This window comes from Enhydra lutris, unplaced genomic scaffold (genome assembly GCF_002288905.1).
Source record: "Enhydra lutris kenyoni isolate GAN:26980312 unplaced genomic scaffold, ASM228890v2 scaffoldscaffold21, whole genome shotgun sequence".
NCBI lineage: Eukaryota > Metazoa > Chordata > Mammalia > Carnivora > Mustelidae > Enhydra > Enhydra lutris.
This window is the reverse complement of record NW_019154105.1, coordinates 24325540-24349623: the sequence shown is the minus strand read 5'-3', so window position 1 is coordinate 24349623 and position 24084 is coordinate 24325540. Positions and strand designations below refer to the sequence as shown.

At 36.4% G+C, this 24084-nt stretch overlaps 1 protein-coding gene across 1 annotated transcript; it reads right to left on the bottom strand.

Annotated features, from left to right (window-relative positions):
* Positions 1-1485: 1485 nt before the first annotated feature.
* On the bottom strand, positions 1486-23343 carry LOC111149327 (phosducin like 2; the record flags this gene model as incomplete). Its single annotated transcript, XM_022506321.1, has 5 exons — positions 1486-1674; positions 4720-4928; positions 10358-10501; positions 22587-22677; positions 23229-23343. Coding segments are annotated over 5 exons (717 nt in total), but the record flags the coding sequence as incomplete, so codon positions are not given.
* Between the last annotated feature and the right edge of the window lie 741 nt (positions 23344-24084).

The window sequence follows — 24084 nt, the reverse complement described above, 5'->3', positions numbered from 1 at the left end:
GGGGCACCTGGGTGGCTCAGTCAATGGGCGTCTGCCTTTGGCTCAGGTCGTGGTTCCAGCGTCCTGGGATCAAGTCCCACATCGGGCTCCCTGCTCAGTAGGGAGCCTGCTTCTCCCTCTTCCACTCCCCCTGCTTGTGTTCCCTCTTTCACTGTCTCTCTCTGTGTCAAATAAGAAAAAAAAAAAAATCTAAAAAAAAAAAAAAAAAAAAGACCATCTTGTGCAACCCTCAACTTTCCCTCCCTTCATCCCAATATGTACGGTTTCAAAAGCCCTTCTTAGCTGTCTCAGAAGAAAGCGATCTTCCTAATCTTTTGCAAAGTTAGATCATTTGGTTTTACCTTACCTGGTTACTGTATTCAAATCTTTATTTAACTTTCCTCCCACTTCCTCATGGTCTGGCGCCTCTGTGATTCCTACTTCCTCCCACCCCCAAGAGCAGCAGTCTTTTCTTGAATCCATGTTGAACTGTCTCAATTCAGCCAATTTATTTTTGTAACTTAGTCTAGATTCTCTCACAAACATCAGTGAACATCCACAATCAGAATGATGGGTCATCAATACAAACAAAATAGAATAAAATGTTATTGAACTATTACATGCTGGATTTACCAGCCTTTTCTCTAAAAGTGGTGTTCATTACTAAGCCAAGATAAAACATCCTCCAGGTCTTTCGCAGTGTCCTAATTTTGTATACTTTTTCATGATGAATTCCTCTGTGATTACTATTAAAACATAGGAAAGCCTCACAATATATTTTTCTCACTTCTCCTGATTTAGAAACTTTACATGTCATGTACTTGTGATTCTATAATCCATCAGTGAGAGTACTTAGTAATTTTCTAACTTCATAACAGAATTATCGAAAACAATAATAATGTGTCCAGGTGTTTCTTATGTACTTTTCAGAATCCTTAAATTGTGTTTTTCTATTGAGTGGTTAATTTTTTTTAACAGGTAAGAGATTTCGAGGTAAAAAATGGTCATAAATTTAAGTATTTTCAGTCAAGTCCCCTAAATAATAGAGTTTAAAATCTGTTGATATAGTGGCACCTAGCTTGCTCAGTCACTGAAGCATGTTACAATCTCAGGGTCATGGGTTCAAACCCCACATGGGGCATGGAGCTTACTTAAAAAATAATAATAAAAATAAGAAAATAAAAATAAAATCTATTGATGTAAATGAAATGAAATGAAATTTCATGGTCATCTTTCATTATGTTCATTCATAGGCCTCTTTGGGAGTAAGCGACACGGAGGACCTGTATTATCTGTGCCTTTATCCAAAATGGGTCCAAAAGATGATAAACCACAGAAAAATATTAAGGGTTTAGTACAAATTCTGGTTTTGTTGGAGGCAATAAATATTCTGAAATACCTGAAAGTTTTTGAAATGATATATAAGCTATAATTCTAATATAAAAATGAAAATAAATCCATAAATGTTCTGATCTCTGATTGTTAAGGCAGTGACAAAACAGTATATAAATACTTTGAAGCTATTTATTAAATATTTCTATTTGGTGTCATCATTATCACTGTTTGAACTGTTAGTGTCATCATAAATAGAAGTGTTTCTAATTGAAGATACCATCACATCTACAATGTCTTTTTTGGGGTTTTCTTCTAAATCAGTCTGTATTGCTCCAACTTCTGCTAGTTTCCATTCAAGTTCTGCAATAAATAACCCATCATTAAATCCAGTAAAAATCTTGGAAAATGAAAATAACTCATTTATGCGACAAAGTAACTGATACTAATAAAATCAATGTGTAAATGAGGATATCTTTAGAATTGACTGACAATGAAAGTACTACAATATCAAAACACATGTTGGATACAGCAAAGTTAAAGGGAGAAATTGTAGCTAAAATGTTTATTGTAAATTGACTGAAAATAAGTGGCTTAAAAGTTCAAATCAATATAAAAAATAAAATTAAAAAAATTTTAAAAAAAGTTCAAATCAAGAAACTAGAAAAAAATAAAGAAAATAAGAAAAATAAAATAAAATAAGAAAAGCTGAAAGAGGAATATAATGAAGAAAAGGCCTAGCAAAAGTAGAAAAACTAAATCAGTATAGATGACCAACAAAATCAAAAGCTCATGCGCTGAAAAAACTAACAGATATACCTCAACAAAAATTATCACAAAAGGAAAGAAACCAGTTCATATAAGGAATTTACATGGGACATAACCAAAGTAAAGATTCTAATATGGCTATAAGACTATGAGAAATTTATGCCAAGACATGTGAAAACTTCAATGGGAAAATTTTAACAAAAATATAAATTACCAAAATATATCTGAGAGAGAAACCGAAAGAATTGAGCTGCTAACCAAAAACCCCAATCCCTATAAATTCATCATTATGTCAAATTTTTTCTTAAGTACTATATGGATGAACAGAACATTTATGAGGCAAATTACAAACACACTTCTGAGGAAAATTACAAAATATGTTACAAAATGTAATATATACATCTATGAGGAAAATTACAAAAGACATAAAAAATAAATGATGAGATATATCTCATTCATGGATTGGAACATCCATTGTTATTGGATATCAAATCTTCAACAAATCATCTATAAATATGATTCTAATAACAGGATTTTTCATGTAAGTTGACTAATTCCAACATTTAGATTTTTCATGTAAGTTGACTAATTCCAACATTTATATGAAATTTTGAGAAAGACTTGTGCTACTAGAGATAACTAGATTGTTATAAAGCTGTAGTACTAAACACAGTGCTGTTGATTGATTTGAGGATAGACAAATAGTATAGACTTCAGAAATAAATTGAAGCATTTTTGGAACCAGGAAAAGTGACATTAGCAAACATTAAAAATCAGTGGGGAAAACACCTCACATACATTAGGACTGTTACTATACATAACACATACATACAGAGAAAACAAATGTTGGTGAGGATGTAGAGAAATTGGCACTCCTGTGCATGGTAGGTGGGAGTGTAAAACGGGGAAGCCATTATACAAAACTGTATGCTGTTTTTCAAAAACTTAAAATAGAATTACTGTATGATCCCAACAATTCTACTTCTGAATATATACCCAAAAGACTTGGACTAGAACAGAGTAGTTGTACGTCTCTGTTTATAGCAGCATGATTGACAAAAGCCAAAAGGTAGAAATAACCCAAGTGTCCATGGACAGATGAATGGATAAACAAAATATGGTCTAAACATAAACTGGAATATTATTCAGCCTTAAAAAGGAAGGAAACTCTGACAGATGCTATAAAATGAATGAACCTTAAGGACATTATGCTAAGTGAAATAAGCCGTTACAAAAAGACAAATACTGTATGATTCACTTATATGAGGTATTGAGTATAGTCAAATTCATGGAGTCAGTAGGTAGAGTGGTGGTTGCCAAGACTGGAGGAGAAGGGAATGGGGAGCTATTGTTCCATGGGTATAGAGTTGCAGTTATGTAAAATGAAAAGAGTTCTAGAGATGAATAGTGGTGATACTTGCACAACAGTGTGAATGTACTTAATAACACTGAACTATATCCTTAAAAATTGTTAAATAAGTCCTGGGTATGTAATGCACAGCACAGCATGGTAACTATAGTTAATAATTCTGTATTAAACATTTTTATAAAAATGGTTAAGATGATAAATTTCATGTTATGTGTATTTTACAACAATTTAAAAAATTGTTTAAATATATAAACACACACACAAACCCCAAAACATGGACCAATAATACACTATTCATCTTAGTGATTACCTGTAGGGAAACAGGAAGGGGAATGGGACTAGGAATGACAATATAAGTAACTTCAACTATATCTGTAGTGTTTATTTGAACAACAAACAAATAGCTCACGCAAATGAATAAATGTTCACATTTGTTATTTTGGGGCAGTAATCAATTACATGAATGTTTGCTATATTATTGTTTGTACTCATGCATTAATTTTTTAATTAAAAGGGTGAAGTTAAATGGCTTTCACATGATGGTATGAGAAAAAGATTTTAATAATATAGATTAAAGCAATTCCGAGAAATGACTAGATCAAGGATATGGCCTTAGAAGTAGCTTAGCACGTAAAAATTATTAAAGACGTTAAAGGTATAAAGTACTGTGCTATGAAAAGAAAGGGACTTGATTAACTGACAAAATCAGATAGTATGTGGATAAGTGAAAGATAAATTGTACAGAGAAAATATGCTATAGATATTTAGTAGAGAAGAAGAAGACAAGATTATGAGTCCATCCAAAATCACATAATGAGAGAAATGGAAACCTAGGAGAACCACAAAGGAATAGGGTATGGGAGAGAGAACAAAGAATGGTAGGGTGTTTGGGGTATAGGGAACATATGAGACAAGGAATAAAGGCACAAATGAATAAGGAGTTTCTCCAGTAGTGGTTGAAGAACAGCTTGGCTGGAGCAGAAACTAGAAAACATTGAGTAATATAGTTGGGTAGGTAGGCTAAAATTTTCAAGCAAAGATTCTGTATTTTTTAACTTATTTCACAGAAAGAACTATTAAGGATTTAAGCAAGTAGTTGTTGTAGTAAGAGTATTATTATAGGAAAATTAATCAGGAGGCATACAAGAAGAGATTAGAAGGGAAGGAAAAACACCTTATATTTTATGGAAATAAACTTTCATGGTACTTGTTAATTTATGGAAGTTTTCACCTGTTTTTTTAAATAAACATTTTAAAAATAATATCATTACCTTCTAGCTTGAGATTTATCCCTCCACATCCTATAATTCCAATGAATTTGCCTTCTATCTGACCGTTTTTATAAACAAAAATTGTTGGTAAACAATTGTCATGGTAGTGTTGAATACAGCTATTCACGATGGCTTTAACAAATTTAGTTTCTGGAAACTTTCTTGCCAGGAGACTAAGATGCTGGTTAACCAACAAACACATTGGGATGCTAAAAAGAGAAATAGTACACAATATCTTTAAAAACAGACTACTTATCTCAGTCTAACAGAGTAAGTGAAACATCTCCATGACAAAAATGTACCTTTGTGTCAAATTAAAAAAAAAAAATCTTAAAAAAAAAAAAATGTACTTTTGGATATTTTTTTTTTTTTTTTTAATTTATTTGTTTGACAAAGAGAGAGTGTGTGCGGGTGGGGGGAGGGGCAGAGGGAGAGAATCTTCAAGCAGACTCCCTGCTGAGTGCAGAGCCCCATCCCTTGACCCATAAGATCAAGACCTGGGTGGAAACCAAGAGTCGGAAGCTTAACCATCTTGAGCCACTCAGGTATACCTCTTTGGATATTCTTTTAATATAACAGCATATCAACTCTCATCCTCCATTGTTACCTTTAGTAATGATAAACTACAGAGTCCTCCCATATTTACTGTAAACACAATTATAGCCTGGGAGTGAAGCATGCTACCATAGGAATTTGATGCCTAACTAAGGCTAACTACATCTGACCTAGCATCAGTTTCATGAAGTTAGTTCCCAGTTTATAGGACCCAGGAAAAATAAAACAAGACAGGGCACTTCTAGGGAATCTTTGGCAGTTCTGAGATGAAACAAGGGATTCCAACACTTTCCACCACCTTGGGCTTATTCCCACATGAGTTTATGGCATCCAAAGTGTCTCATCTCAAAATTCCTTGAATTTCTTGACTCTAACATACTTCACCCACTTTTCTTTGACATCCCACTCTATGCAGCACCCTGTTCCCCATTATCCAGAACTATTCCCCATCAGCTATTTAAGGGGCACCTGACTGGCTCAGTTGGAAGAGCATATGACCCTTGATCTTGGAGTCAAAAGTATGAGCCCCATGTTGGGTATAGAGATTACTAACAACTAAACTTAAAAAACTTGATTGGAAGTGTGACCAGAACCTGCAATTCTTTCTGCTATCACGAGACTCCAAAAATACCCATTCTTCAATTAATTCCTTTTCTCTCTTACTCACTCACAGCCTCATCAAACGGTTTCGGAGCCAATTCTTTATCTCATACTCATTTCGCATGGGAACGTTCTCTGTTATTTTGCTTTCTCTTTAACTGCTTCTTTCAATCTTCTCCACTTTCTATAAATATAAGTTACTAAATTTTTTTAAAGTTCTTACAACTCTGTCTCCTTCAAATAACTACTCTCCTGTTCATAGCCCAAATAAAAAGGAAAATAATAATCTCTATGCTCCATTCCCTTCCTTTCTTGTAAGGTTTTCCCTTTTTTTGGCTTTTGTGATAACACCTTTTTTTTTTCCCCAGTGCAAAAAAAAGGCGGTTTTATTAAAGCACAGGGACAGGACCTGTGGGCAGGAAGAGCTACTGTGATAACACTGTCTATTAATTTTCTTTTTATTTCTTTGACTTCCTCCTTCTATGACTCAAATGTAGATGTTCTTTGTGATTGTGTCCTGGATCCTCTTCTCACACTAGACACATTCACTGTGCAATCTTACCATTCTGATATCAACATTGATGAACATCATCTCCCCTCCTCCCTCAAAGAAAAAAATATATATCCGTATATATTATACATTTCTCCTGTATTTTCTTAGGTTGTCACTAAGGCCAAAAATCTCTATTCTCTACAATATCTAATCAGTAATCAAATCATGTTGCTTCTACTTCCTAATCTCATACCTAACCTCTCCTCTTTTTCACCATTACCTTTCTCCTTTCCTTTTTTTTTTTTTTTAAAGATTTTATTTATTTGACAGACAGAGATCACAAGTAGGCAGAGAGGCCGGCAGAGAGAAGAGGAGGAAGCAGGCTCCCCGATGAGCAGAGAGCCCGATTCGGGGCTCCATCCCAGGACCCTGGGATCATGACCTGAGCTGAAGGCAGAGGCTTTAACCCACTGAGCCACCCAGATGCCCCCTCCTTTCCTTTCTTATCTGAGCTTCATTAGATTGTCCTAAGTGGTCTGTTTCCAGTCTTGGTATCCCAAATTCATCCTTGACCCTGCTGACGAAGGGAGCTTAGCATGAAATTCTCACCATGCAACAACTGCTCTGCCCTCAAGCTTAAAATCCCTCAATGGCTCCTCACTGCCTTCAGTATAAAGTCTGGGTTCCTCAGTGTAGCTTTCATGGTTCTCTGTGGTCTCTCCAGAATTCAGGGGCCAGAATTTAACCCCAGAAGAACTGTAAAATATAAGGGAGACTTCTGCATGAGAACGTGAGATTAGGGCCTAGTTATGGTATTCAAGGCTTAAAATATGCATTTGGCTTAGGAATGACGTAGAAACCCAAAAGTGGAATTTGGACAGAGGTGTAAGACTGAATAAAATAACAGTCAAGGCTGACCTGAAGCTCAGCCACTAAGCTGGCCCAGGGAGATTAGATCCCCCTAGGGGACACCATGCAAAATGGCAAAAAGACATTAAAATTACAGAACATAGGAAACTACTTAAAAAAACAAACTCTTGGGGTACCTGAGTGGTTCAGTCCATTAAGCCTCTGCGTTGGGCTGTCATGATCCTGCGTCCTGTGTTGGAACCCTGCCTCAGGCTCCCTGCTTCTCCCTCTCCCTCTGCAGCTCCCCTGCTTGTGCTCTCTCACACACTCTCTCTTTCAGATAAATAAAATCTTAAAAAACAAACAAACAAACAACAACTCTGTTCCTGTAAAATTTATAGAAGGCAGCTAGAAGGGGCACCTGGGTGGCTCAGTGGGTTAAAGCCTCTGCCTTCGGCTGGGGTTGTGATCCCAGGGTCCTGGGATGGAGCCCTGCTGGGGCTCTCTGCTTGGCGGGGAGCCTGTTTCCTCCTCTCTCTGCCTGCCTCTCTGCCTACTTGTGATCTCTATCTGTCAAATAAATAAATAAAATCCTAAAAAAAAAAAAAAAGAAGGCAGCTAGAAATGCAAATATATTTAGCAGTTATACTCTACTTTACAATATGGAAAGTTACGAGTCAATCCATTATTAAAAACTAGACATTTGGGGCGCCTGGGTGGCTCAGTCATTGGGCATCTGCCTTTGGCTCAGGTCATGAACCCAGGGTCCTGGAATGGAGCCCCACATCGGGCTGCCTGCTCAGTGGGAGGCCTGCTTCTCCCTCTCCCACTCCCCCATTTGTGTTCCTCTCTCCCTGTGTCTCTGTCAGATAAATAAATAAATCTTAAAAAAAAAAAAAAATGGAGTTTTCTAAGGACTATTTGTCACACAAGTAATTATTTTGTTTTATTAATTTGATTATAGATTAATTTTCTTAAAATGTGTGTTTTATACCAACGTATTAATGCATTATCTTAATGTCAAGAGAAATGAATATTTTATGTAACTATCTTAGACTGACTGAACCTCAAAAAATCTTCCAGGGTCACAAATACTTAAATTATTTAAAAGATGCTTATTCTTTGAGTCCATCAGAGGAAATGAGAGTTTGAAACAGCCTAGCTGAAACTGTAACACATTTGATCTCTTTCATGAATTTTTGAAAATTATTTGTCCAATCTAATCATTTATCTAGAAATAACCATCAAAGTAAGTAATTTTATGCTGTGGTATGGGCATTCAAAACCAGCATCCATTCTGCTAATCATACTGGGTCCCAGAAAAGATACTCAGTGAACCACTTCAGTATGTAACATTTCTCACACAGAGATCCCACTATTGTAAATGTCAGTGTGCCTCATACTTCCTGGTGAGGAACCAAAATCAGCATCATTTACGAATTGGTTTAACCAGCTAAGTGGTACGGGAAAAGTGGGAAATGATTCTTTTTAAGGCTTTCAGCTACTCAAAAATTAATTACTAAGCATTTTAGTTACAATGACAGTAATGTCTTCTTTAATGGGACATGGCCTCCTCTCAAAATTTGTGCGAGAAACTGGTAAGCTGGTAAACAGCGGGGCTCTAATTTGCATAAATTGCTCTGTGCAGAGTTTCTGTGAGGACCTGAAAAGAGAAGAAATTTTTTATTCAAAGAATGAGATGAAGACAATGGGGGAAACTCATGTGGCCTCTGTTCCTGGACTGGCTTGGAGCCCAGGCAGAGTAGCGGGGACCTAATGCTGGAGAGATCTGTGAAACTCTAGGAGCTAGCAGTGTCTCTGTGGCACAGAGTTGGAGAAAGTCCACTCTACCCAGTTACTGTATACTAGGCTGGTAGGTCAGGGGACATTTGGGTTACACTTAGTACAAGTAGGCACTATAAATTAATTGATTTAGGAGCATAGGGGAGTACAAAGGAATTGTTCCATTAAAAGAGACTTAAAAGACATGATATATCCAAATGCACTGCATGACCCTTGACTGGATCCTTCGTCAATTATTATTAATTTTGGAATTATTAGTAATTTTGTTAGATGAGAAAACAGCATTATGGTTATATAGAAAAATGTCCTTATATTTTGAAGATGCATGCTGAAGTACTCAGGAAGAAAGGTTTATGCTGTATATAATTTACTTTGAACTGATTCTGCAAAAAATACACATGCACACACCTACATATAAATAAAAACATACAAAAGTGGGAAAATGTTCATTTTTGAATCTACCCAGCTGGCCTTTAGAGTGTTCATTTTATCATTCTTTCTACTTTTCTGTATGTTTGAAATTTTCCATAATAAATTAAAAAAAATAACTGCCTAAAAGTGTTATTTTTCTTCTTTTTTTTTTTTTAAAGTGGATTTATTTAAGTAATCTCTACACCCAACATGAGGCTCAAACTCACAACCCTGAGATCAAGTGCTGAATGCTCTTCTGACTGAGCCAGTCAGGTGCCCTGAAAGAATGCTATTCTCCTAAAAAGTGTGACAAGTTCTTTAAATTAGACATGAAAACATAATAAAATACCTAAATTCCTGAAGCCCATTACTCTCTACATACATGTATGTTTATGTTAAAAAGAAAGCCACAGGCCCAAGGTGGAATCACTTGCCCCCAGGACAGCAAAGACTTAATTACAGTTTCAACCTCTCCAGGAGTGATATCTGGAATTTTCTGGTTAGTACCAAATGAGGTAATCTGTTACAGAGCTCTCCATTCCCCAAAGGAAGATGAGGTGATCCATCTAATTAAAAACCCCTCCTGTTCCCCCTAAGAGAAAGTCACTTTGCCTGAAATAATCCTTTCTTTTCTTTTACTAATAACTTCCTGTCCCACCCTCCTTGCTATAAAAACCTTCCATTTTGTACAACTCCTTGCAATTCCCCTCCACCTGCTGGATAGGATGCTGCCTGATTCATTAATCACTTAATAAAACCAATTAGATCTTCAAATTTACTTGGTTAGATTCTGTTTTTTAATGTTATATATGCTTTCTTTTCTTGAATAGGTTTTGTTATATGCTTTATAAAATCTCAAAACCAGACATAAATATCTTAAAATATTACTAGTATATTAATATTTTGCAAAAATGTTATGGTAATTACCTTGATCTGTATAAATGAATTATAACTGATACATCTTTTTCTGCATTTGTGACTTCATTCACGTACTGATTTCCAGAAATTTCTCTTAATTCCCCAAATTTTTGTTTTTTCCTAAGAGCTTTCCATTCCTGTAACCGCTTTTCTCTGATTAAAAAAATGAAATGGAAAAAGAAAATTATTATAGTCTTCAGGCCATCCCTAGATATAGTAACAATTTAGGGCAATGAATGTGATGCTAGTACCTATCAAACACTTTTAAAGAATGGTAGAATAACTATTAATGGTATTATAATACCAATTTTTTTCTTTTTTTTTTTCCCTTTTTTAAGATATTTATTTATTTGAGAGAGAGAGAGCGCACAAGCTGCAGGGAGAGGCAGAAGGAGATGGAGAAGCAGGCTCCCCGCTGAGCAGGAAGCCAGACAAGAGCTCATCCCAGAACCCCGGGATCATGACATGAGCTGAAGGCAGACACTTAACCGACAGCCACCCAGGCACCCCCCAATTTCTCTTTTCATATGGGCATTTGTGTTACAGGTATTGCAAAGAATAAAGAGTTAGCTATTGACTTTTAAATTTATTTTTATTTAAGACTAGGTCTTAATCATAGCTATAGAGAGTTTATTTAAACATTGAGCCAACAAATTCTCATACACAGGTTAAACACTTAGTAAGGAATATACATTAATAATAGCTGACATTTATTGAGTGCTTACTATGTTGCCAAGCACTGTTTTAAGCGCATTACATTAACTAATTTATCAAGTTAGTACTATTATTACCCTGTTTACATGCTCTTAACTATCATGCTAAACTGACCTTCAGTCCAAAAGCTTTGCAAATATGTATAATTACTTGTTATATTTTTATTGCAGGAAGAGAAATAACAGAGAAGAGTGATTACTCTAAGGTGAGACTAAACTGAGTTTAAATACCAACTCCCACTTGGGAGTAGCATGAACTCAAGTTATTTAATCTCTCTAAACTTCAGTTCCCCAACTGCGAATGGTAATAATATTAATACGTACTTGCATAAGATTGTTGGGGATTAAATGAGATATTCCATGTAGATGTCTTACAATGGTGCCGAGCACACAGAGAGCATTCGGTACATGTTACCTAGAGAAATTTGTCATCCATAGAGAACTTGGAAATGTTGTTAAACAACTGTCAATATTTGCATGTTTTGGGCACCTGGTTGGCTCAGTGGGCTAAGCATCTGCCTTCCACTCAGGTCATGATCCCAGAGTCCTGGGATCGAGCCCCACACGGGTCTCCCTGCTCGGTGGTGAGCCTGCTTCTCCCTCTCCCTCTGCCTGCCGCTTCGCCTACTTGTGCTCTCTTTCTCTGTCAAATAAATAAATAAAACCTTTTTAAAAAATTGCATGTTTTGATTTAGTTGTTGAATGCTTGGATTTATGAAGCACATTCAAATGGTTTCTGACACATCCGCAAGTTTCTGAAAAGTTACTGATTCTATATCTCTAAGTTATCTGGGAGTACATGCTCCATTCTTTCTCTGCGTATCAACTATATTTTCTTATTTTCTGCATAATTAAAAAAAAATTTTAAGTAACCTCTATGCCCAACATGGAGCTCAAACTCACAACTCCAGGAGCAAGAATCATGTGCTCTACTGACTGAGCCAGCCAGGCCCCCCGTTTTCTTATTTTCTGTACTGATGCTCTGGCATCTGGGACCTTGCTGATCCTGGAGGGACTGCCTCTCCCAGGACTAGGTAATTTCTAAAGATAGCAAGTAACCACTGCAGAACACATTGCTTAAAAGCAAACCAACCAATCCAGAGCTCAATCCCTCAACCACCTCCTTTATTGGCCTGAGTCACTATTCCTATTCCCTAAGCATGCCTGCGCCAAGAGTCAGACAACTGGGGACAGCTCCTACAGCCCAGAGCCTGACAAAATTATACAGACTAGCCAATCCTAAATCTGCTCAGCCTGTGTGGCTTGCCTTTTCCACGGAAATCACAGCGAAGTGCTGTGTTCATACTAACACCTCACTCCTGCCTCTTAGCCAACTCTGGTGCTTCCTTCTATGGCCCTGAGTTGCAGGGCATGCCCGCTGCTCTTGAGAACTGAGTAATAACCTATCCTTGCAATGGCAATTATCTCCTGTTCCATTGGCATGACCATACCTGAATAAATACAAAATCCCGGGTATATTTTAGAACACTCTGTTCTTATTTCACGTATTAGAAACAGGTCAGGTAAAACCACTCACTTTACATAATGAGTAAGCCAAGCAAAATGAAGCCTAGAGGAGAATGCCAAGAATAGGAATACAAACCTAGGGCCTTTTCACAACTTTCAAACTGAGGTCCTTCAGTTTTCTCTCTATTGACCCAGATATTCAGAATTTACGGTTACTCCAAAAATCTCTTGGGAGCCCTATTTTGTTCACTATGAGTATTTAGCATCACTACCATTAATTCCTCCAATTTGATCTCACTGGCTAGATCTACCAAAAATTTCAAAAAGCTTTCTTTCCAGTGATGGGACCACACCCTACTTAATAGTGTGACTGTCAACTACTTCTCTTCCTCCTCTACTCCCGCACCTTCTCCTCATTTTTCTCTGTTATTTCAGTGGATTGGGCAGGGATATTCACAAACACCCAGGTTGTTTTTGTCATCAGAAAGGGACGTAGTGTTCCATGGCCAGCATTTTTCACCTAGCAATCATTATCAGTTAGGATTCAGTCACAAAACCAGAAAGCCCTCCAGCCATTTTAAACAGGCTTAATCTGGGGGGGTTAAGCGCTTTACCCACTAGGTGTAAAAATGAAGATTCTAGGCTGAGCTACCAGGAATGGCTCCCAAAACAACACTAAAAACTGGTCTGCCAGGGGAATAGCTTGCTCTGCTTGCAATCCAGAAACTGGGGAATCTGGAACTACTGTTTCAATGTGTCCTACTGTCAGCCTACACTGGGGATCAGAAAGCCACGGCAGCAACCGCTGTCTATAGGGACCTAGCTCCTTCGCAAAGACTGGAAGAAAATATTTGCAGAAGACACATTTGATGAAGAACTATTATCCAAAATATACAAAGAACTCTAAAACCTCAACACTAAGAAAGCAAACAATGTGCTTTGAAAATGGGCCAAAGACCTTAACAGAGAACTCACCAAAGAATATGTTGATGATAAATAATGGTATGAAAAGATGCTCTACATCTGTGTCATCAGGGAAACGTAAACTGAAATAGTTAGAGACAGCTATGTATCTATTAAAAGGGCCAAAATCCAGAACTCTGACACCGAAAAATTGGGAGGATGTGGGATAACAGGAACTCTCATTCATTGCAGTGGGAATATAAAATGTATACCTTTTGGAAGACAGTTGGAGGTTTCTTATATAATTAAACATACTCATACCATATCATCCAGCTATCACGCTCCTTGGTATTTACGCAAAGGAGTGAAAACTATGTCTACACAAAAATATGCACGCAGGTGTTTATAGTAGCTCTAACGTTTATCATTGCCAAAATTTGGAAGCAATCAAGATGTCCTTCAGCAAGTGAATGGATACACTGTGGTACACCCAGATAATGTAGTATTAGTCAGTACTAAAAAGAAATGCGCTATCAAGCCATGAAAAGACACAGAAGAACCTTAAATGCATATTACTAAGTGAAAGAAGCAATCTGAGAAGGCTACATGCTGTATGACCCCAGCTATAGGACGATCTGGAAAAGGCAAGACTACAGAGACAGTAAAGAGATCAGTGGTTGCCAGGGATTGGCAGGAGGTGGGGAGGCTGGCAAATGGGCAGACATAAAAATTTTTCAGGCAGTGAAAATACTTTGTATGATACCATAATGATGGGTACATGTCCTGCATTTGTCCAAGCTCATAGAAAACACTACACTAAGGATGAACTGTAATGTACACTTTGGACTTTGGGTGATTATGATGTATCAGTGTGGGATCATCACTTATAGTACACCTATCTCTCTAGTGGGAGATGTTGATAATGGGGGAGACTATGCATGTATTGGGGCAGGAGGTATATTGGAAATCTCTGTATCTTCCACTCAGTTTTGCTGTGCATATAAAACTGCTTTAAAAAAATTCTTAAGGGGCACCTGGGTGGCTCAGTTGGTTAAACGTTTGCTTTTGGCTCAGGTCATGATCTCAGGGACCTGAGATAGAGCCCCACATCAGGCTCCCTGCTCAGCAAGGAGCCTGCTTCTCCTCCTCCTCCCCTGCTTGCTCGCTTGCTCGTTCTCTCTCTCTCTCTCTCTCTGTCAAATAAATAAATGAATAATAAAATCTTAAAAAAATAAAAGACCTAAAATTTTTCTGTTGTTTTGGCTATAATAAGGAATTTACTTTAAATCACCACTATCAGGATGACTACAGAATTTTCCCTTGTTAATAACTTTTGAAAGGTTCATGTTCCTTTTTCCTTTGAAGTGACAACAGAGATATGAAAGTAATACCATAAGTTGGTGGCAATTAGAGTTGGACTTTTGATATGGAATATGGCAGTGGGAGAACTTCCACACAGAGTATTTCTCTTTAATCTCTAGGGCAGAGATTGGCTGGGTGGTCACTGGTATAGCTTCTTCTTCCAGCGCTGATGGGAAGACTACATTGGCCAGCTTCCCTTGCAATTAGATTAGGCCTAGGAGCTTGGATTATGGCCAACAGGAGTGAAAGTGATATGTGCATTTCTGTGACTCATCCCTGAAATGTCCTATGCTGTCACTCACATTATCTCCCTAGTCCCCAAGCCTGGAGGGAAAGGATTCTGACATGATGAAGAGAACCTAATGAAAACAGCCCAGATCCCTAGTCATCACCCAAAGGAGAGCTGCTCAGGAGAACTGCAGGACACACACCACCTGTGGGTGAGGAACTGTCCTGCCTAAAACCATTGAGATCCTGTAGTTGTCTGTTACAACAGCATTAATCATCTCAATAAATTCTGCTGACACAAATGATTACATCAGTACAATTGCCATCCTTGAACAATCTTTGCATTCCTTGAACAAACTAATTATTCACTCTAGGTGATTATTTTAATATACTGATTTATTTGCCAATATGGTATTTAAGGTTTTAGCACCTATGTTTTACAAGTGAGACTGGTCTAAAGCAATGCCTTTCAAGTTAAGACATGTGGACATCCTATATGATAATCACTTAGGCACAGCAGTTTCCACAGATGGGCATATTCCTGAGATCCAACCCAAATTTACTGAATATTACCTCTTGATACTGGTCTCAGGAATGAGCACTTTTAAACTTTATAATATGGACACTACTAACATACCAAAGGTAAAGAGACCCCAGATGTATGCATGGCCTATCTTCTTACGTCTCCACCCCCATTAACTTCCCATCTCAAGAACTATTCTAAAACAAATGTAAGACATCATGTAATTTCATCTGAAAATATTTCATTACATATCTCCAAAAGATGAGGATACTTTAAAAAATTTAATTCACATGGCACAATCACACCTAAAACAATTAATTCCTTAATATATTCAGATATTATTCAAATAATCCTATTCTAAAATACATAAAATAGCCATAAAATTTACCATTTAACCATTTTCAAGTGTTCAGTGGTACTGAGTACTGTATCCATTTTTTTTAAAATATTTTATTTATTTATTTGACAGAGATCACAAGTAGGCAGAGAGGCAGACAGAGAGAGAGAGAGAGAGAGAGAAGCAGGCTCTTGGCTGAGCAGAGAGCCCGATGCGGGACTCGATTCCAGGACCCTGAGATCATGACCTGAGCCGAAGGCAGCGGCTTAACCCACTGAGCCACCCAGGCGCCCCACTGTATCATTTTTAAAAGTTCATTTATTCAAATGTGGATCCAAATTAGATTTATAAAAATGGTTGTTATATCTCTTAAGTCTCATTTAATCTACAGATTCCTTTCCATCCATCCTTTTTCCTAGCAATAAAATACAACTATTTAGAGTTTAGGTCAGTGACTTTTTAAAAATTTTTGACTGATTGATTTTAAAGAGAGAAAGAGAGAGAGAAAATGGGAGCAGAGGAAGGGGCAGAGGGAGAGGGTGATGGAGAAGCAGATTCCCTGCTGAACACAGAGCAGACCCCGAGGTGGGGCTCCAACTCACGACCCTAAGACTATGATCTGAGCCGAAGTCAAGAGTCAGACACAGACTGCGCCACCCAGGCACCCCCAATTCAGTGATTTTTAAAATATTCAGAAAGTTGTGCATCCATCACCACTGTCTGATTCTAGAATATTTTTACTAACCCCCCAAAATCTAATCTGTAGTTATTCCCTATTCCCCCATCATAGGCCTTAGTAATTGATAATCTACTTTCTGTCTCTATAGATTTTCCAATCCTGGGACATTTTGCATAAATGGAATCATATAAAAATGTGGCCTTCTGTCACTGGTTACTTTCACTTAGCATAGTATTCTCAAGGTTCAATCCTGTAGCATGTGTCAGTATCACAATCCTTTGCCCGGCTAAATAAAGTTCCATTGTACAGGTATACCACACTTTATCTACTACCCAGTTAGTTGATGGACATTCACATTCTTTGTATTTTTTTTTGACTATTACAAATAATGCTGCTGTGAACATTCATGTACATGTACATGTTTTGTATATATATCTACCTCAGAGTAATTTCTGGATCATATGATAATTCTATGTTTAACATTTGAAGAAATTCCAGACTGTTTTTCAAAGCAGTGCACCATTTTATATTCCCACCAGCAATTTCTGAGGGTTCCAGTTTCTCCACATGCTCACCAACTCTAATTGTATTCTTTATCATAAGCACCCTAGTGAGAATGAAGTGGAATCTCATGGTTTTGATATGCATTTCCCTAAGGACTAATTAAGTTGATCATCTTTTCAAGTACTTATTTTCCATTTGTATTTCTGCTTTGGAGAAATATCTATTCGAGTCCTTTGCATGTTTTCAAATTGGGTTATTTTCTTTTGTCGTTGAGGTCTAGGAATTCTTAATGTATTCTGGTTAGTAATCCCATATCATATATATAATTTGCAAATATTTTCTCCCATTCTGTGGGTTATCTTTTCACTCTCTTGACAGTGTCCTTTGCACAGAAGTTTTAAACTTTGATAAAGTCCAGTTTATCTATTTTTTCTTTTGTTGCCTGTGCTTTTGGTGTCATTTCCAAGAAATCATTGCCAAATCCACTGTCATGGACACTACTCCCCTTCCATGTTTTCTTAAAAGAATTTTATAGTTTTAATTCTTACATTTAGAATCTTTTAAATGTAATTCTTATATTTAGGTCTTTTAGGTCTTTGATCCACTTTATTTTTCATTTATGATATGTGGTAGGAGTCTAATTTTGTTCTTCTACATGTGGAAATCCAGTTTTCTCAGCACCATTTGTTGAAAAGATCAAATGGTCTTGGCACCTTGTTGAAAATCATTTGACTGTATATAGGGAGGTTTCTTTCTAGGTTTCCTATTCTATTCTGTTGGTCCGTATGTCTAGCCTTAGGTCATTGCTATGTTATTTAGATTACTGTCACTTTGTAGTAAGTTTTAAAGTCAGGAAGTTTGAGTCCTCCAACTTTGTTCTTTCTCAAGATATCTTTGGTTTTCAGAACATGGATTATGTTTCTTCGTATTCATTTTGCCAACTTCTGCTCTTAATTGGAGATCAGCCGGACTAATTTAAAATACACTTAAACTATGCAATGTTAAGTGCCTGACGTGACACTTTTTAATTTTCGTATAAGTGCCTGACATTAAGCTCTTGATTGCTGAGGCACCCATGTCAAAAGATATACATCTTGAAAAACATACTGCCAGCTGTATGACACAGCTACAAGCAGAACAACCAGATAAGGAATTAGGCTGCCCCCACCCATTAAGATCCCTCTTTCAGACTAACTTCTGCCATTTAACTCTTTTTTGTGTTTCTTTATGTGACTTTCCCCCTTAATTCTCCCTTCACTGTTTCTTTTTGTATTTAGTTGATTTTTATAATGTGCCATTTTAATTTGCTTCTTTGCTGTTCTTTATTCTTTGTTTTTTCTTTGTGAGAAATCTTAGAGATTAAAATTAATATAACAACCTACTGTGAATAATACCAACTTAATTTCAGTATCACACAAACACTCTGCTGGTATACACTTCATCCTTCCCCTTTTATACTATTATTGTTACAACCTACATTGTTATATACTGTCTGCCCATTAACACCAACTTATAGCTGCTGTTTTATATATTTACCTTTTAAATCATACAGGTAAAAATAGAGTTAAGAACCAAAGTTGAGTAATTCTTTTATATTTACTTGTGTAGTTACCTTTACCTATGCTACTTACTTCTTCAGAAGTCTTTGAGTTACTGTCTAGAGCCCTTTAATTTCAGCCTGCAGGACTCCTTTAGCTAATTTTTTAGGGCAATTCTAAGAGTAACAAACTCACTTAGCTTTTATCTAGGAATCTCTTCATTTCTCTTTCATTCTTATAGCATAGTTTTGCCAAATGAAGAATTCTCGGTTGACAGTTGTGTGTGGTGTTGTTTTGCAGCACTTACAATATATCAACTGGCTGACTTCTGGCCTCCCAAGATTTCTGGTGAGACACTGACAGTTTTTTGTTTTTATTTTTATAATTTTTAAATTTTTTTTATAAACATATAATGTATTATTAGCCCCAGCGATACTGACAGTTTTATTAACGGTTTCTCATATGTGACAAGTCGCTTCTCTCTCACTGATTTCAAGTTTCTGTTTTTATTTTTTCATAGCTGATTACGAAGTATCTGTTTGTAGGTCTCTTTGAGTTTATCCTACCTGAAATTCATTGAGCATCTTAGTTTTACAGACTTATGTCTCTTCTCAAATTTGGGAAGCTTTCAGACATTATTTCTTCAAATATGCTCTCTAGTCCTTTCTCTTCTGCTGAGATTCTCACACTTATAAATTGGCTCACTCAGTGTATCATAAGGCCAATTAGTGAACAGTAGGCTCTGTTCACTTTTCTTCATTCTTTTACCTTCTCTTCCTCAGACTCAATAATTCAATTGTCTTCAAATTTGCTGATTTTTTCTTCAGCTTGTTGAAATCTGCTTTTGAAGTCCTTATATATATCTCACTTCAATTTTTATTGTACTTTTTATTTTCAGAATATATTTTTTCATTCTGTTTTATAATTTCTGTCTCTTTATTGCTATTCTCACTTTATTCATATGATCCTTTCCTATCTTTGTCCATGTCTTCCTTTAGCTCTTTAAGTAACTTTAACTTAGTTGGTTTAACGTCTTTGTCTAATAAGTCTGACATCTGGGCTTCCTCGGGTATACATTTTATCAATTTATTTTCTTCCTTGAATGGGCCATAATTTTCTATTTCTTTGTATGTCTTGTGATTTTTTTGTTGTTGTTGTTGAAAAGAACACTGGATTCTTATAATGTGGTAACTCTAGAAATCAGACCCCTGCCTCCTATGATTTCTTATCGTATGGTGTCTCTGTGCCAGGGATCAGCCTGATGAAAAAGCACTAAGGTCATCTCTGGTCTTTTCTGAGCTTTCATCTTCCCCAAGCCTTTCTAAATTCCCTCATTTATAGAGTAGTTCTTGAATGCCCAAAAAACAAACAAACAAGTGAACAGATATGGCCCCTTTAAGTCCTCTGGAAGCTACCTGAGCCAGTAAAACTTGATACCATGGCAACCACTCTTTGTGCCTATACCTCCACATTCCAAAGCAACAATTCATAATCAGAACATCAAATGATATTGAGGGCAGAGTCTTTATTGTCCACTCTGGCTCCAGCAAGCTGTGCCAGAAACACAGGTTGCTGTCCAAACAGGGTTGCCTACCGTGGGGGTGGGGATGAGGGATGGGTAGCTAATACCACACTGAGGACTGAAATCAACCAATACTAACTACAACTTACCAGCTAAACTTTATCTTGGAAGCTGCAAGTATTCGAACAGACTCCAGAGTTCCAAAGCTGTAGCTTGAGATCATTTCTGCAGTACAATAGTTAACTAAGTGGACATATGTTTTTCTGGAGCTTTCTACTCTGCCTTCTTTCCTGATATCAGCTTAGTCAGTTGTTTTTTTGAAAGTCTCTCAAATTTGGGTTTCTCTCATGTATTTTTATGATTTGACAGAGATTATGAATTATTGACAAGGACACTACATAGGTAATGTGTCCTCCTCAGTGTGTCATATCAGGAGTTACCTGATGTCAATATATATTATTGGTGATGTTAACCTTGGTCACTTCCATAAAATGGGGTCTGCCAACACTCTACACTGTAGACTTACTACTTCCTCCCTTATAATTACTAAATATTTTAGGGGAGAAACTCTGAGATTATGAAAGTATCCTTCTATTTAAACTTCCCCACTTATTTCAGCATCTGTCAGCAGGCCTGGCCCATGGGGAATTATTACTCTGGTATTCTGATGGTGATTTTTTTTTTTTTTTTTTTAAGATTTTGAGAGTGGGAGTGAGAGCGAGAACACGAGCAGAAGAGGGAAGGGGCAGAAAGAGAGAGAGAGAGTGAGAGACTCCCCACTGAGCAGGGAGCCTGATGTGGGACTCAATCCCAGATCCTGAGATCATGACCTGAGCCAAAGGCAGACACTCAACCAACTAAGCCACCCAGGTGCCCTTGACGATGATTTTCCTATTTTCCTCATTCCATCTAACACTTACATACTGGAATTTTCAGTGAGAAAGAGGTGTTACTTTCTCTGAATTTTTTCACATATCAAGTTATTTATGTCACTAGGGAATTCAGGATATTTATTTTGTCATTCAGTATTGTAAGTATTTATTTTATTGTTCAAGTTGTTCTAACTATGGCCATTTCTGATCTTTAGTTTGGCTCCTATACCTTTAAAATGCTTGTTTTCTTTAGCATTTCTTTACTTTCTGGTACCACAAGATGCTCCAGACTCATATTTTAATTACTCAACTCACACAGTGTTCTCCAAGGGACAAAGATTCCTGTTATTAAAGAATAGCATTTATAAAACAAGAGCAAAGAGCTAGGTACACTCATTGCTACCAGACTATTCCTGCTTCTAATCCAATTCACTGTTGTTGGGGTTGTTGTTTTTTGTTTTTGTTTTTTTTTTTTCATTTTCATGTTAAAACAAACCATTCTTTTTTTTTTTTTTTTTAGTTTAATTTATTTATTTGACAGAAAGAGTGAGAAAGAGAACACAAGCAGGGGGATTCGGAGAGGGAAAAGCAGACTCCCTGCTGAGCAGGGATCTCAATGCCGTGCTTGATCCCAGTATCCTGGGATCATGACCTGTGCCAAAGGCAGACACTTAACAACTGAGGCACCCAGGCACCCCTAAAACAAAGCATTCTTGGGGCTAATCCCACTTGATCAGGATGCATTGTTCTTTTTTAATTGCTGGATCTAATTTGCTAATATTTTGTTTAAAAATTTTGTGCCTATATTCATAAGAGGTATTTTTCTGTGACATTCAGGATAAGTTGAAAAATATATATATCTGTTCTAATTTCTGAAAGAATTTATTTATGACTGGCATTTCATTATTTATTATATGATAGACATTATCTTAGATGGAAAACTGTGGCTCCTGTTGGTCTTTTATTTTTCACTTATTTTCCACTTATATTTTCCACTTTACTTAAATGTAACTTGATGAAGTTCCACTGTATATCACTGGATAGTTTTTTTTACTTAAGCAAAGGCAAAAATATGCAAGAAAAAAATTTCCATCTTATATATAGTGAGTTGATTTTAAAATGTTCTTAAAAGGACACCTGACCAGTTCAGTTGGTAGAACATGTGACTTTTGATCTTGGGGTTGTGAGTTCAAGCCTCATGTTGGGTGTAAGGCTTACTTTAAAAAAAAAAAAAAAGCGACAAAAAACTATAATGCTCATGGGGCAGCTGCATGGCTCAGTCAGTTAAGCATCTGCCTTCAGCTCGGGTCATGATCCTGGGGTCTTTGGATCAAGCCTTCCCCCACAAATCAGGCTCCCTTCATCAGTGAAGAGTCTGTTTCTCCCTCTTTCTCTGACCCTCCTGCTCGTGCTCTCTCTTTCTCTCAAATAAATGAATAAAATCTTAAAAAAAAAAAAAACTAAAATGTTCTTAAAAACTCATTTTGTTCTTTTAAAAAATCTATTCCATAGGAAAAATCAGATTTTTTTGTTTTATTCTTATACTTTTCCATTCAAAAACTACTAAGTTGCCCAAATAAATCACTGTACCTATATATTTCAATAGCTCTCATATCTTCTTCATCAAATTCATCTTCAGCTTCCTTTAACTGTGCAAGAGTCATCTTTTCATATGGTTTAACTAAAACAAAATAAATTATAGATAACTGAATTATATAAAAACCATTTTTTACTTTATAGTCACATGGCTAGAAAATACAATGTATAGATAAATGGAGATAAAGAATATCTTTAATGTTGCAGGTTCTCCAATATATAAATCTATTTTCCAGCTGACTGCTTCAGCTTTGTTTAAAGTGTGAATTTCCCTCCAAATTCACAGAACTACCAACCTACATTTAAAGTAGATGTGAACATCAATTAGACCCCATAAATTTAGATTTCCCAAGTACTTGAAAATCTTGACAAATGAAAATCTTGATCAAAATAGAAGATAATCACAAGGTGAAGGAATATGGCAGAGAAAAGTCTCATTAGGTTAGATACCAGGACATTATAGCTCTGTTACTAACTAGCTTATGACATTTGACAGATCAATTAAAAATTTTATGTGTCAGCACCCTAATTTTAAAAGAATGGGTGGGATTTCTAGTGTTCTTTCTCCCTCTAAGTTTATGAAATACACTTTCACTATCATTATCTCTATCCAGCCCACTAAATGCATAACTGTACCCATTGCTTCTTTCTGTAAACGTAAAACCATTTCTTCAATTTCATCTTTTGGCTCTTCTTTTGGAGGAAGAATGCCAAAATCTCTTAAAATTTCATTCCATTCTGTATCTTCATTTGGATCCTATTAAAAAAATAGAAAATCTATTAACATAATTGTACATTTTAATATGTGTATGTGAAATTGATATATAGCATTTTCAACGATACAATTATTCAGGAGCTCTATATTAGACAATTAGTTTCAAAGACTAGAACAAAGTGGCCTACTTTATCCTCACTTCCCAGCACTAGCAGTACTACATACTTCAATAAATAGGATACATCCTCTACCCTCAAAATTATCCTGAGATGCTTAATAAAAAATCAATTTGGAACATATATATCAAATATTAATGAAGTAAACTCATAAATCATGGAAAATTCTCTGATGACTACAGAAGGCAAACCAATTCACATCATGTACAAATACTGTTTTGTTTTTCTATATAGGCCTTTAAGACCTCCAGGTGAACATGCTTCTCTTTTCAACTGTATAGCTTCAAGGGGTTCTTACTCCCAGGCTAAATGTTAGAAGAAGCTAGGAACTTTTCCATATTTTAAGTTCTAATTATAGTTTCTTTCTAAAAAGTTAACCTTGTTTTCCTTGTAAATTAGACTTTGATATTTTATTTGCTTCTTTTCCAGAAGTTGTAATATATTAACTGTTTTCTTTCTGGTCTGCTGAAAATTTTCTCTGGTATTTCCAGAAGAAGAACTTTTTATACATGAGGGAATACTGTGGCAAAGTATTTGATGGCCTTGAATGATCTCCACATTCTGGTATTCAAATCCTTCCACAGCCCCCTCTCCTTGATTA